The sequence below is a fragment of the Trachurus japonicus genome, chromosome 6, assembly GCF_045865225.1.
Source record: "Trachurus japonicus isolate A0001 chromosome 6, Traja_1.0".
Classification (NCBI taxonomy): Eukaryota; Metazoa; Chordata; class Actinopteri; order Carangiformes; family Carangidae; genus Trachurus; species Trachurus japonicus.
The window spans coordinates 36,061,950-36,077,407 of record NC_140912.1 but is presented as its reverse complement, the minus strand read 5'-3'; the positions used below and the strand labels follow the sequence as shown (position 1 = coordinate 36,077,407).

Here is a 15,458-nt window from a genome sequence, read left to right as displayed (position 1 = left end):
ATCTTCTGTGGAGATTAATAATCAATAATGATTGATCCATCAGACTGTGATGTCGCTCTCACTGAATCAGTTTAAACTAATAAATTAAAGACTGTTAACTGTGTGAAAATTTAGACTCAATCATATATTTTATGCTGCAAGTAACGGGATAAACTGGTCCGTCGACTCGAGGCAAAACGATGCACACGTGACAATATGTTGTCATGGTGATTGATTACCTCACCCACGTTTTACCGGCTTTCTCACAACGACTAAAATGACATCCGGTTTGTGTGCCGACTGCCTGACTGCACCTGAAAGCAGCATCAGTGTACTTCCTGTAGATGCAGTATTAGAGTAAAAGTACTTCATATAAGGTATCCTATCCGGTACCAAAGGAAAAGTACTCATTGTACTTACAGATACACAGTAAATATACTTAATGTAGTTACAGCACAATAATAAAAGTAGTTACAGTATCAGAGTAAAAGTACTTCTTTCAAGAAATCACCGTGAATACTTCTCATATTTACAGTACCAGAGTAAAAGTATTTTCAGAATCACAGTAATTGTACTTCATAAGGTATCCTTTATTTACAGTAGCAGAGTAAAATGACTCCCTGTGCTTACAGTAACACAGTAAAAATAACTCATGTATTTACAGTACAACAATAATAGTAGTTTCTGTAGATACAGCATCACAGTAAAATTACTTCTTACAAGGTATCACAGTGAGTACTATAATATAGGAGCCTGTGCATATTCTCATTTGTCCAGGTCATAGTATCTCAAAGGAATTTTAAATCGAAAGCAACTGAACTTGGTTATTTGTCTCAGAAAATAATATAGGAGCAGAGTAAAAGTTTCTATAATTACAGTATCACAGTGAAAGTATTTAGTTAGGAGTTAGTGGAGTAAAAGTACTTCCTGTACTTGAGTGACAGGTGAAGCTCATTGTTCCTGTTTGACTCAACACCTTTACCTGTGACTGGATCACTGATGATTGACACATTGAAGCTGCTGCAGCGTTTTCTGAGTCTGTGATGTCATAGATGATGTCATGTGTGATGTCACATCCTGACAGGTTCACCTGCTGCACTTTACACTTTATTTCACTCCCACAGTCTCATCAGCTGTGGAAACAGCTACAGATCAGACTCACTCCAGAGTCTCCAGTCGAAAGTCTGGACTCTCAACAAGATCATGAAGCTGCTGCAGAGCTGAAGAGCTCAGGAAGTTGTTTCCTCTCAGGTCCAGGTGTCTCAGGTGGGAGGGGTTGGACTTCAGAGCTGAGACCAGAGAAGAACAGCTGATCTCTGACAACCTGCAGTTCCACAATCTGAATAAAGAATAAAAGAAGAAGATGAAATGAAGATCTCTCTCTCTCTCTCTCTCTCTCTCTCTCTCTCTGTCACACACACACACACACACACACACACACACACACACACACACACACACACACACACACACACACACACAGCTGCAGTGATCAGATCATTGATTATTGATCAGACTGAGTGAAATGAGCTGAAAGTGAAGAGTCATTGTCAGTGTGAGAGAAGAACAAGTGGAAACATGAGACAACAACTATTTCAAACGTCCTTCATTCATGACATCAAAGTCAATGATTCAAGTTCTGAGTGAAGATCAATCAGGTTCAGTTGTGGATCAAAGATCTCAGATCTACAACAGTAACAGTCAGTGAACTGACCTCAGAGTCTCCAGTCTACAGTCTGGACTCTCCAGAAAACCACTCAGATGCTTCACTCCTGAATCATGAAGGTCGTTCCAGTTCAGGTCCAGTTCTCTCAGGTGGGAGGGGTTGGACTTCAGAGCTGAGACCAGAGAAGAACAGCTGATCTCTGACAAACTGCAGCTCCACAATCTGAATAAAGAATAAAATCAGTGAGTTGAGGACAAACCTCCTTGTTGACAGCGTTCAGTGTCTCATCATCTGTTCAGAGCTGAAGAAGCTTCAGAAAGAACAAGTTTAGAAAATCAAAGTCCAACAGCTGAAGCAACAGGAAGCAGGTTAAACAGTCACATAGAGAGAAAACAGCTCATTAATATTCATGAGAAGCTGCTGCTGCTTCAACACAGACGCAGTGACTCCGCCTCTTCACCTGTCAGCTCCACCTGTGGCTCCATCCAGACAAACTCATGTTGTGCAGCCACATTGATCAGAGATTTACTGACCATGCTCAAGACAACAAACATGTGAGGCTGAACTCTGTTACCATGACAACTAACGTGTAGAAACACATGTTGAATGAAGCTCAGAGACAGAAAAACCTGAAACCATCTTATTATGGGATGTTGGCTTTGAATGTTTCACTATAAACATCACAGAGCCTCAGGAAAGAGGTGGAGCCAGCAGCTATTGATTATAGATCAGTTATTGTCTGATACATCACATGTGTTTCTGTAGTGGAGGTGAAACATGAAGAGAAACAGAGACTGGACTAAAAACCAGTGAGGTGCAGTCAGGGCTTTGATTTATTCACTTCATCTAAAGTTGGATTCTTTTGGACTTTCAGATAACTTTACTACAAGTTCAATGTGTCAGAATGTGGTGATTTTCATGGTCTAATAAAAGCCAGTAAACAGAGCTAGCTTCTGTCCAGGCAGCAGCTGCACAAACCACTCAGCCATGTGTAACCCAGGTTACAGGCAGGGGACACGTCTCATCAGAAGTCCAGTTATCAGTTAATTGATTAGATCAATAAATTAATGAATTCATATTTTTTTTGACAGATAAATAAACAAATAGAGTTTGATTTTAAAATAATCTTACATAAAATAAATAAATAGGAATTGTAGCAACCAAAAACGTAATAACAGCCAATAATGTAATCATTTTGGCCATTTTAAATGTAATAAAGCCAATAATGTAATAACGTGCCGATAATGTAATAACATTTTTGAGCCAATAATGTAATAAGTTATTACATTATTGACTGGTAATAACTGGTGCTGATAATGTGATAATACATAAATATGACTGCAGTTCCTGGAAATAAAAGGCTTTTTTGCAGTTTTGTGCAGTTTGCTAATCAAAAATAGGTATAGTGGATGACATAGTCGTCATATTTATTCATCCAAGATCTTTCACCTCTCTCCCTCTCTCTCTCTCTCTCTCTCTAACTCACTCTCACTTGCTTAATGATATGTTTGCAAACGGAAAAAGTATGCATTGTAGGCTATCAACAACCTCCGAAACATAACCAAACTTGTGTATTGAATGGTGTCTGCAGCCAGTTTATGTTTCAGTTCATGTACAACTTCCTCCCTCAGACAAACCATCCCACCGAGCATTTTCTGGTCTAATAGACGTCTAAATGGTCCCTAGACGTCTAGGCTAAAATCGGTCTACCACTGGTAGAAAAGTGAAAGTTTTTTAGACGTCTAAGTTTATACTAGCCGTCTAATAGACGTCTAAAAGACGACTATGTCTATATCTTGTCTAATCATAGACGTTTAAATAACCGCTAATATACGTCTATTTATAGACGTCTAAATTTAGACGTTTGCCAGACGTCTATTTTTATACCACATGTATACGTCTCGTCTAATCTTAGACGTTTAAATAACCGCTAATATACGTCTATTTATAGACATCTAAATTTAGACGTGCCCATTACAAAATCTAGACGTCAATTGACCCTTTGTCAAGGCCCCGCCCCCCACGGTTACTGTTGCTAGGTTGGACAAACAATGGTCACGGAAGGGTTAACTCCCATTGGAAACCATTGAAAATTAGGCAGATTTAAATTGCTTGTAAAGAAAATTTTAATTAACTTATACATCAGAAAAATAGTGTCCATGATAGAGGACAGACGTGGCTCAATAGCGATTGAACGGGCATTACCTGACTTTTCCGAAAAATGGGGGAAAATCATTGTTTTGGTCACTCACTAGCTAGTAGCTAACGACGCTAGCTAGCGGGGAACTGCCCATTGGTCCGACCTCCCATTGGTTCGACCTCCCGTTACTCCGACAAAATCAACCACAAGTCGGACCAATAGGAGGTCGAACCAATGGGTGGTCCCGTTAGTTCGAACTGTCATCGCTACTTTGTGACAAGCTCTTCCATTGATAGGAGCATGCAGCTTTCTCTCTCTCTCTCTCTCTCTCTCTCTCTCTCTCTCTCTCTACGCATATCACACACATACACGCGCGGCCCAGAATATCACCATATTCAGTCAGAGAGCCAGATCATGTCAGATCGCGCACAACCATCATAAATGCTGATCAAGATGTGTAAACTGATAATCAAAGCCCCCCCTCCCAGAGTACAGAGTAAAAGAAATACACTTTTTTTTCTCTCCCCCCCTCCGCTCGAGCACGGCTGAACCCGGCGGCTTGAGCTCACTTCACGGGCGCGAGGCTGCTGCAGCCGCTGCTGCTGCTGGCAGCAGACTGAGAGAGAGAGAGAAAAAAAAGTAAATTTGGCTTTGGTTAGGTTCAGGCAATGAAGAAAGGAGTTGGTTAAGTTTAGTAAAAACAGCAGGTAGAGGCTAGACAGGCTGGAGGCATCATGAGCCTTATATGTTATTGATATGAAGTGCTTGTTTTGCAGTTAATTATGCACATGATCCGTTTGATCCCAGAAAGGAAAAAAGGATCAATGCGCATCCTCCGTTTCCTTTCTGATTGCGTCCGTCTGTCTGTTCGGAGTGGGAGAGAGAGACAGAGAACCCAATCCACCTGTCTGTATACCTGTCTGTAATGTAAGTTTGATTTGATGAGTGTCAAGGTTTAATTACGGACACTAATGAGCGCGCAGCAGTGCGTAAAAGTCGTGCGTAATGACAGCTCCTCGTTGGTGAAACACAATAAACTGCACCTCTTCTTCCACGTGTGTCTTATTGACAGGTGGAGCCTATATGAATAATGATATAAATGCATAGTGAACGGTAAGAATGGAGAGTTTGACTAATAACTAGTCCAGTTCGAACTAATGAGGACCTCCCATTAGTTCGAACTCTCATTACTCCGATTGTCGGACCAATGGGAGTTCGAACCAATGGGAGGTCGAACTAATGGGAGGTCGGACTAATGGGAGGTCGGACTAATGGGAGGTCGGACCAGTGCCATGGACCCACTAGCGTTAGCTACAAGCTAACGCCTAATCTCCGCCGATCTCCCGTTTCTCCTCGTAAAACTTCACAAAGTTCAAAAGACATTAGCAGCGGTAATGTTACGTTTGCTAGATAACTTTGAAGGTATTAGATCTTCTCTGTCTAAGAACACAACCAGAGAGTGGACTGGAGGTTGAATGAGCTTCAATAGCACTTCAGTACAGCCAGGGAAAACGGCTCACTTCTCATGAGGACTGCACAACAACAACAAACAAACCTATGCAGTTAACCCCTGACCTATGCCTAGAGCTCCCCCTAGTGGACCACCCCCAAACCCTATTATTAAGCTCAACTAACAGAAGGTTAAAGTAATATGTTATACAGTACACATGGGCCAAGTAGCCTATGTTTATTGATGTCTTAGGTTTGGGGAATGGGATAAAAATGACTCCAGGAATACGTTACAGATATCATGAGTTGCTATTGCAGGAACCCCAGGCACATTTTAACCATATTGAAAAATTATTAAGTAGTTTTTGCCAAAAAAATTGCTGTCTACCTATCTCGTTTCATAGGGTTTCATTCCAGGGTTGTCCAACCTTAGAATGTTGTGCAACATGTGACATGGGGAGAAGCGCTCTGATTGGTGGATCAGCAGACCAATCAGAAGGCCAACAAAGGGTCAATTAAACATACTATTATGGATATTCTAATAAATCTAGATATTTAAGTTATGTAATTACAATCTATCAAATTATTAACAAGAACCCTATATAAAAAAGGACATTGAAGTTGTCAGAACAACTGGAAACATGAGACAACAACTATTTCAAACGTCCTTCATTCATGACATCAAAGTCAATGATTCAAGTTCTGAGTGAAGATCAATCAGGTTCAGTTGTGGATCAAAGATCTAAGATCTACAACAGTAACAGTCAGTGAACTGACCTCAGAGTCTCCAGTCTACAGTCTGGACTCTCCAGAAAACCACTCAGATGCTTCACTCCTGAATCATGAAGGTCGTTCCAGCCCAGGTTCAGTTCTCTCAGGTGGGAGGGGTTGGACTTCAGAGCTAAGACCAGAGAAGAACAGCTGATCTCTGACAACCTGCAGCCCCTCAATCTGAATAAAGAATAAAAGCAGTGAGTTGAGGACAAAGCTCCTTGTTGACAGCGTTCAGTGTCTCATCATCTGTTCAGAGCTGAAGAAGCTTCAGAAAGAACAAGTTTAGAAAATCAAAGTCCAACAGCTGAAGCAACAGGAAGCAGGTTAAACAGTCACATAGAGAGAAAACAGCTCATTAATATTCATGAGAAGCTGCTGCTGCTTCAACACAGACGCAGTGACTCCGCCTCTTCACCTGTCAGCTCCACCTGTGGCTCCATCCAGACAAACTCATGTTGTGCAGCCACATTGATCAGAGATTTACTGACCATGCTCAAGACAACAAACATGTGAGGCTGAACTCTGTTACCATGACAACTAACGTGTAGAAAAACACATGTTGAATGAAGCTCAGAGACAGAAAAACCTGAAACCATCTTATTATGGGATGTTGGCTTTGAATGTTTCACTATAAACATGACAGAGCCTCAGGAAAGAGGTGGAGCCAGCAGCTATTGATTATAGATCAGTTATTGTCTGATACATCACATGTGTTTCTGTAGTGGAGGTGAAACATGAAGAGAAACAGAGACTGGACTAAAAACCAGTGAGGTGCAGTCAGGGCTTTGATTTATTCACTTCATCTAAAGTTGGATTCTTTTGGACTTTCAGATAACTTTACTACAAGTTCAATGTGTCAGAATGTGGTGATTTTCATGGTCTAATAAAAGCCAGTAAACAGAGCTAGCTTCTGTCCAGGCAGCAGCTGCACAAACCACTCAGCCATGTGTAACCCAGGTAACAGGCAGGGGACACGTCACATCAGAAGTCCAGTTATCAGTTAATTGATTAGATCAATAAATTAATGAATTCATATTTTTTTTGACAGATAAATAAACAAATAGAGTTTGATTTTAAAATAATCTTACATAAAATAAATAAATAGGATTTATGATAAAATCATAAATATGTCAATAAATAGATAAAAAAGATAAATATACACAAGTTTATTTACATTTGTCTAAAAAGATTGTTTTGTTTATTTCAAGTGTGGCGAATGTGCCTTTCTGAAGTGTAAAAGATTCGGGTGATGTGAGGAGTTCACGTGATTTAGAGTAACCAATCAGACGCCGTCAGGGCGTACGTGCAGACGTGTTGTTGTTTCTCTCTCTCTCTCTGCCGGGCCACCATCGAGGTGGCTACATGCTAAGCTTCGGCTGCAGATATTACTGTTTTTTGTGAAAGAAAGCCAGATATTCCAAAGTCTGAGTTAACTTTTTATTGTCGGCGCAGAGAGCGAAGCCTTTTCCTTTTGCCGTGGGTTGAAAGTGGACCGTGTGTTGTGTGACGGAGACGGGGGAGAACCAGAACCTGGACAGACGAGCCGTGTATTCTTCCTTGTGCCCGGGGTGTGTGTGTGTATGTGAAGTTTGAGCCTCTGGCCGGGTCTTTTTCTTGTGTATGGATTCCTGGGGTTGAGATCTGCACAAAAACTACTTCTTCTGCTGGGGATTCCTCCTGTTCTGTAAAGGTAGAAGGGACCTCAGTGGTCGTGGCGAGCCACCCAAAACAGATGTGATTTATACAGAGACTAAATTTATTGAAAATTGTGGTTGATATCTCATGTGAGTGTTGACTAGGTAAAACTTTTGTTTTTTAAATTATTTAATTTTATGTTATTTCTTTAATCAAAACAATATAACACACTTAAAACGTACCTGTTGGTTGTATGAATTATTTACCCTGCACTCAATGCATATTGCTAATACCCTTCTCCTATAGCGATCTAGACTTCAGATTTTTCTGATCCACAAGGTAATTAATGCACTGATACAATATCTGTATCTCCTAGTTTTAAAAAATCAACAATTAGAGCTGAGGCAGGTTACACATGTGTAGTATTTAGGGCTGTTTTCGACTAAGGATTTTCATAGTCGAATCTGATTCGTCAGATTTTGCCGTAGTCGACTGATCGTCGAACCTTTTTTTTTTTTTTTTTTTTAGATAGCAGCAAATTTGCGACTTTTTCCCTTTCAAACAAAAGAGCTAAAACACCCAAAAAAATATGGTAGGTGTAAAACAAATACCTTTATTTATTTTCCACACTTTGGATGATTTTTAGTAGCCATTGTGAGCCAGGGTATGCGTTTATGTTACGTTGCCCTGGACAACGCTCCTTTTGCTCGGACTGTGAGTCATCCCTCATCCCTCAACGTGATGAAGGATAGCGGTGGTCGTGGACACAGAGAAACCGGGTAAAACATGTAGTATCAAAACAAACGGAGGTCAGAAGGACTCAACAATCCGTACATTACGTTAATCAATCCTGTAACACACACAGTGTGACCGCGGCACCGGCAGAGAGACAGACAGGCTGCAGAGGGACGAGATTACAGCTGTGACTCCCGACACTGATGGTGCGTTCATGACAACTCGGAAGTCGGAAAAAAAAAACAAGTTCCTCTTCTGAAAAACCCTGACATGTCAAACTTTAGGATGTAATTCCTCTGTCTAACCATCAGAACTATTAACACGTTGAAACGGTAAACACAGCTGATGCATCGAAAAAAAAAATCACCACTGGAGTTAATTTATTTTCCGTGATTGAAAGCAGGTTCTTGAATGTAACTGGGTCAAAGTCAGATGTATCCTCACAATGTTTTGCTGTTCTGTCAGGTCATGCATGATAAATGTTGACAAAGTTAGACTGTCAGACTTCCTTGATTTTAAACTTTGGCGGCTCTGCCCCTCGTCTTTTTGCTACTCAGTGAGTGTTCTGCAGTGACTTCTGAGTACCGTGACTTTGACGGTCCTACTGCTCACCTCCGCTCATTTGAAAGAAAAAAAAAAACCTCCGCTCATTTGATTGTGCAACTGCAGTGGGTGATTTATTAATACGTAGTAAGAAGCTAAGACTACCGTTTAAACACACACATAATTTTGAAGTCTTTATTAAAGCAGATATCATCGGCACGGCCGTTTCGGCTAATGCTGTGTTCAAGGCAGGCTTTTGAAACCGTAAGTTACAGCTTCAAGTCACAACTACGACTTGGTAGCGTTCCAGGTAACCCGTAGCTCGTGTTTTTACCGTCCTGTTGTCTGTGAAAGTTCCCTATAACGGCCACTCGTAACTTCCGACCCGTGAACTCGTACCAGATCGAACTGGTATGACTTCACAGGAAGGAAAAACACAAAGTACGAGTTTCCTTGAACGCACCATGAGTTAGCAGCCCCCGCCCTTGTCAGGCATCAATTGGTCCTCGTGCTACGTCACCACATTCACGCGCATCCCTTGGCTGCACACACAGCCCTTCATGCCGTTCTCTCCCCTCATTGGATAACACTTGTATCCCACAAGGAAAATTTTCTCCTCGGGTTACAGCAGAGCAGAGTGACGGAGAGACTCGTGTTTAGGCTGAAATACTTCATGTAAGTGATTGCTGACGGAAAATAGGACTATTTAGGACTTATATTAACAAAAACATTCCACTGATATCTGCTCTAACAGAAAGTAGGCAGATTTTGTATCAAAATAGTCTTTTTATAACGAAAAAAGACATTCTATGTAACAATTTATGCTCAGCAGCCGTAGGCACCCCCATATAGTCAGAATGGTACGGTCTTAGTTAGATTCGACTACGAGGTTTATAGTCGAATCAGACCCCTCCGAATCGAATCGTCGAATAGTCGACTTTTGGAGGTCAGCCCTAGTAATATTACAGAGCAAAGGCCCAGAGCTGCTCTGCCTCTTCTGTCAGTACGGTGTGTATGTGGCTGTTTGCACATGTGCAGTAAGTTCCCACAGAGAGTTCACATGGAGGTGAAAAGGCACAACGCTACGCTGCCTCTTAACTTAACTGCACCATGTCTGAGCTGCACTTCTGTTCACGTTGCCTTGGTGAATGGTCAACACACAGACGTGTCCCCTGGCTTTTTAGCCTCCAGCAGTTTAGCAGCTAATTCAACTGCAGTGATGCTCCACTGGAGAGGTGAACACCTTAATGAGCTTTCATCTGAAGAACAACAGCAGCTTTTATCTGACGGGAGACCAACGCCTGAGCTACGGTGGCTAACAGTTAGCAAGTTTTAACCTGCTCTCTCTCTGACACACACACACACACACACACACACACACACCCCAGGTTGTGTGTCTTCTCTGTTGTAAACCTTGTAATAACAGCTTGTTGTGTACAGTTAACATCCTTGTTGCTCAGGTGTGAGTGTGGATTGTGGGGAAAAGGTGTTGCACATGTTTAAGACTTGGATCTGTGTGAACCATTGTACATGAATCTGTTTGTTGTGAGGTTTTTGTGTGATGAGCTGTCTGAGGTGCCGACCCCCCCACAGCCCTGGTCTTGGTCTGTGAGCGCCTGCCTACCCTGTCCTACAGCCTCAGTGTGGATCAGTAGAATATCAGCCTCATGTCTGCAGCTCAGTATCAACACAACTTTCACATCACATTCATCTGAGCACAGAAATAAAACTGAGTCTGACCTCAGAGTCTCCAGTCTACAGTCTGGACTCTCCAGAAAACCACTCAGATCCTTCACTCCTGAATCCTGCAGCTTGTTTCCTCTCAGCTCCAGTTCTCTCAGGTGGGAGGGGTTAGACTTCAGAGCTGAGACCAGAGAAGAACAGCTGATGTCTGACAAACTGCAGCCCCTCAATCTGAATAAAGAATAAAAGAAGAAGATGAAATGATTGATGATTGATCAGGTGTGTCCTGATCAATGATCAGTGTGTAAATGAGTAGAGGGACTTGTGTTGTTGTGGATCATCATCATGTGGCCTTCTACACACATCATCCACATGTCAGCACAGATTCATCAGCTGCTGCTGACCTCAGATCAGTCTGTCAATACACAATCAATATCTGATCAATACCTGTTGGACTAAACACTGACTACAACTCTCTGATTCAGGACTGAACTGGATCAAAGACACACACACACACACACACACACACACACACACACACACACACACACACACACACACACACACACACACACACACACACACACACAGTGAAATGAGCTGAAAGTGAAGAGTCATTGTCAGTGTGAAGAAGAGAAGAACAAGTGGAAACATGAGACAACTATTTCAAACGTCCTTCATTCATGACATCAAAGTCAATGATTCAAGTTCTGAGTGAAGATCAATCAGGTTCAGTTGTGGATCAAAGATCTAAGATCTACAACAGTAACAGTCAGTGAACTGACCTCAGAGTCTCCAGTCTACAGTCTGGACTCTCCAGAAAACCACTCAGACCCTTCACTCCTGAATCCTGCAGCTCGTTTCCACCCAGGTCCAGTTCTCTCAGGTGGGAGGGGTTGGACTTCAGAGCTGAGCCCAGAGAAGAACAGCTGATCTCTGACAAACTGCAGTCCTCCAATCTGAATAAAGAATAAAAGCAGTGAGTTGAGGACAAAGCTCCTTGTTGACAGCGTCCAGTGTCTCATCATCTGTTCAGAGCTGAAGAAGCTTCAGGTCCAGAGGCTGTGGACACAGTCACAGTGGCTCAGGAGAAACTGTCCACTGTCTGAAGCTGACCTCTGACCCCTCACTGACAGTGGAGTCATGTGACCAGAGGCTGCTTCACAGACACTTTTTTTCTTTTTCCCTCCTTCAGCCTCACATTCTCACTGCTGCAGAATCTGCAGTGACTACACAGCTGTTTGCCTGTCACTCATAGCATCCAGGAATGTTTCAATGTTACACATTCTTTGACTTTTGAATATAAAATATCAAATTAATATCTAACTACTTGGTATGAGTGCAGGCTGAGAATGGTGTTGTCATGATAGAATATAGCTAAAAGATTTTCTATTCTATTTTATTGATGTAGTAGGAGTTAAACTTTTGTGATCAGATCAGGTATGAAGAGGCTCATTAATGCATTATAAGACATGATAAGACATAATAGATGTTCTATTCTATTCTATTCTATTCTAATATATTGTCTTCACTTTATTTAGATTAGATTCTGCAGGTGAAATTGCAATAATAAGGTGACTTGACTTGGACTTGACTTGACCTATGCAGGACTTGACTTGGACACACACACACACACACACACACACACACACACACACACACACACACACACACACACACACACACACACACACACACACACACACACACACACACACACACAGCTGCAGTGATCAGATCATTGATTATTGATCAGAGTGAAATGAGCTGAGATCTACAACAGTAACAGTCAGTGAACTGACCTCAGAGTCTCCAGTCTACAGTCTGGACTCTCCAGAAAACCACTCAGATCCTTCACTCCTGAATCCTGCAGCTTGTAGTTTCCACCCAGGTCCAGTTCTGTCAGGTGGGAGGGGTTGGACTTCAGAGCTGAGCCCAGAGAAGAACAGCTGATCTCTGACAAACTGCAGTTGTACAATCTGAATAAAGAATAAAAGCAGTGAGTTGAGGACAAAGCTCCTTGTTGACAGCGTTCAGTGTCTCATCATCTGTTCAGAGCTGAAGAAGCTTCAGGTCCAGAGGCTGTGGACACAGTCACAGTGGCTCAGAAGAAACTGTCCACTGTCTGAAGCTGACCTCTGACCCCTCACTGACACTGGAGTCATGTTACCAGAGGCTGCTTCACAGACACTGTGGACAGGAAGCAGGGGCGGGGTGGCCACAGGGAGGTTCGGGAGGATTCCCGAACGGCCGGTGGTCAGATTTTTTTTTATTTTTTTTTTTTATGTAAAACGGGGCCGCGGCCCGCGATTAAACAGGCAGCCTGCCCTTACAGCCCTTGTAGGTGGCAGATTGGAACGCCAGACTGGGTCACTCTAATATCTTGCATTTTAAGGGGGGATACGAGCGGCCCCCCCTCTCAATTTGAGCTGATCCTTGTTCCTATTGACATGTGATTGGCTCAGCCGCTCAGTCAGAAGAACGGCTGTTTTCCTGTTAAAAAAACAAAAAAGGAAGGAAGGAAGAGCGGCAGGATCGCGATGATGAAAAGAAAGAAGCCAGAGAAAGAGATGGGTGGAGCAGAGAAAGTGAGGATGAAAAAGAAAAGAGAGTTGATAGAAGACGCAGCAAAATGCGCGGAATTAACTGATATGTTCCGTCGTGGTGGGACCAAGGTCGGCCAGGCCGGTGATGACGACACGGCCACAGCAGGTTAACAAGCACCGTCTACACCGCGCCATCATCCCAGACAAGATAGTGTTTGTGTTTCAGGACACAGACAGAGCTATCAGTAAAGTTACACAATAAATAAATCATTAATTTGCTTTGTCAATTAAAAATAAAATCCATAGGCTACCAACTGACCATAAAACACTAAAATTCATTGCAATAATAAATAAATAAATAACATTCTGTTTTAAAGATATAATTTAAAATTATAAATATATATATAATATAATACGGCTATATTTAGGGTGAATGCTGAAAGCATTCACACTATTGTTATTCAAATCTTTATTATTATTATTATTATTATTCTGTACACTTCTTCCGTTTTTCGGTCTTTAACTACTTCTTCATACTTTCTACTATTCAAACAATTCATATATCAAAACGTGCAGCTTCTTCAGGAGATCATTGGATCCATTCAACTTTTTCATTATCATTCATACTTTTCAAAATATTCAAACTTTATTGAAATTTTTTTCCCATAGGAATACATTGAAACTGTCTTCAAACTCTTAAAATCTTCTCCTTCTTTGAACTTCAACTGCTTCAACATACTTTCACCTACAGACTTCATTCAACTTTTAAAACGTTCACAAAACTTTCAAGTATTCACGGTACATTCAACTTTTTCATATCTTCTACCATTATTGATCAGTACCCTTCAACTGTTCATGATAATTTTTTGACAAAATTCAAATTTAACATGCAAGTCAATGGCACGGAATGTTCAGAGCTAGACTGGTGATGACATCAGCTAGAGTGACAGAGGTTCAAAAAATCCTCTGACACTTTGCTCTCTAACCTGTCACCACGGCCACAAATTTCACTCTGGACACATAATTTTCCCCCACTTTGGTAGACAAACTTGTCCTGTGTCTCACAGTGTGCTCGAAAACGCAGAGAGGCTAACAGAATTTAAACTCGGAGCCTCTAAGTGCAGCCAGTTCCCTCTCTTCCTCTCATTGACTCCCATTGTAAAGTAGGAGCAGATTTTCTGAGAAAAGCAGAAATGACCTCCTTATCTTTCCTGCGACGGTGAGAAAAGTTTTTGCCCTACAAACATTTAATGCACATTGGCTCGCTCAGGAAGGTCTCCTTGCCCCGATAGTCATGACCACATTCTGGTAAGAGGTACGGTTCTCTTTTCAGAGGCTGTTGTTCGGAGCTGCACAGAGCTCAAATCTCACTGCTCTGCTCTGTGTGGTGCAGACACAGAGAGAGAGACACACAGACACACAGACACACACACACACACACACACACACACACACACACACACACACACACACACACACACACGCACACACACACACACACACACACACACACACACAGACAGAGAGACACACAACCACAGAGACACACTGGCTTACAGCTCATAATCAGCCTCTAAATGAGTTCATATCTTTGAGGGGAATTTTTAAACATCTCTAATAATTTATTTCTCTTACATACATTTCAGTTTATTCTTGTAATGGAGATTTCAGGATTTGGAGCTTCTTCATGTCCTGACTTTCCTCTTTAACCCTTTACTTTGAAGGACTTGAACTTTTTCTCATTAATTCCAACAATTCAGACCATTTAAGGACTTTCACATTTTTCATTTATGAATGTATATCTTCACACTCTTTTTTTAAACGTATCTTAAACAATTCTGGCATCATTCAGTCTCTTTCTTTCTTTCTTTCTTTCTACTCCCTTTCTCTTTACTTCATTCCTTGTTTCCTTGTTTCTACCCCATTTCTATATATACCCCAGTTCTCATAATGGATATTTCAGGATTTGGAGCTTCTTCATGTCCTGACTTTAGACTTTTCCACCTTCAATCCTTACATTTTACTTTGAAGGACTTGGACTTTTTCCTCATTAATTCCAACAATTCAGGCCATTTCTCAACCATGTAAGGAGTTTCATATTTTTCATTTATAAATTTATATTTTCACACTATTTTTTACACTTAAACAATTCTGGGATTTGCATCCATTCCCTATCATTCAGTCTCTTGCTTACAAGTTATACACTTCAGGTATTGCTTCGTTTTTATACATATTTGTTCAACAAATACTTTCAAGCTCTTAATATATTTATTCATTTGAGTAGACCTATTTTTTCCACACCAATCTT

At 41.4% G+C, this 15,458-nt stretch overlaps 1 protein-coding gene across 1 annotated transcript in view; it reads right to left on the bottom strand.

Moving 5' to 3' along the window:
• Positions 1-15,458, bottom strand: part of LOC146986584 (uncharacterized) — a 387,075-nt gene that overhangs the window by 206,643 nt on the left and 164,974 nt on the right. Inside the window, exons 7-12 of the mRNA XM_085780291.1 lie at positions 12,407-12,583; positions 11,390-11,563; positions 10,662-10,835; positions 6,012-6,185; positions 1,694-1,867; positions 1,142-1,318 (exon numbers count right to left, since the gene is read on the bottom strand). Coding sequence (XP_085636417.1) covers positions 1,142-1,318; positions 1,694-1,867; positions 6,012-6,185; positions 10,662-10,835; positions 11,390-11,563; positions 12,407-12,583 — 1,050 coding nt within the window. The remainder of the gene's footprint in view (positions 1-1,141; positions 1,319-1,693; positions 1,868-6,011; positions 6,186-10,661; positions 10,836-11,389; positions 11,564-12,406; positions 12,584-15,458) is intronic.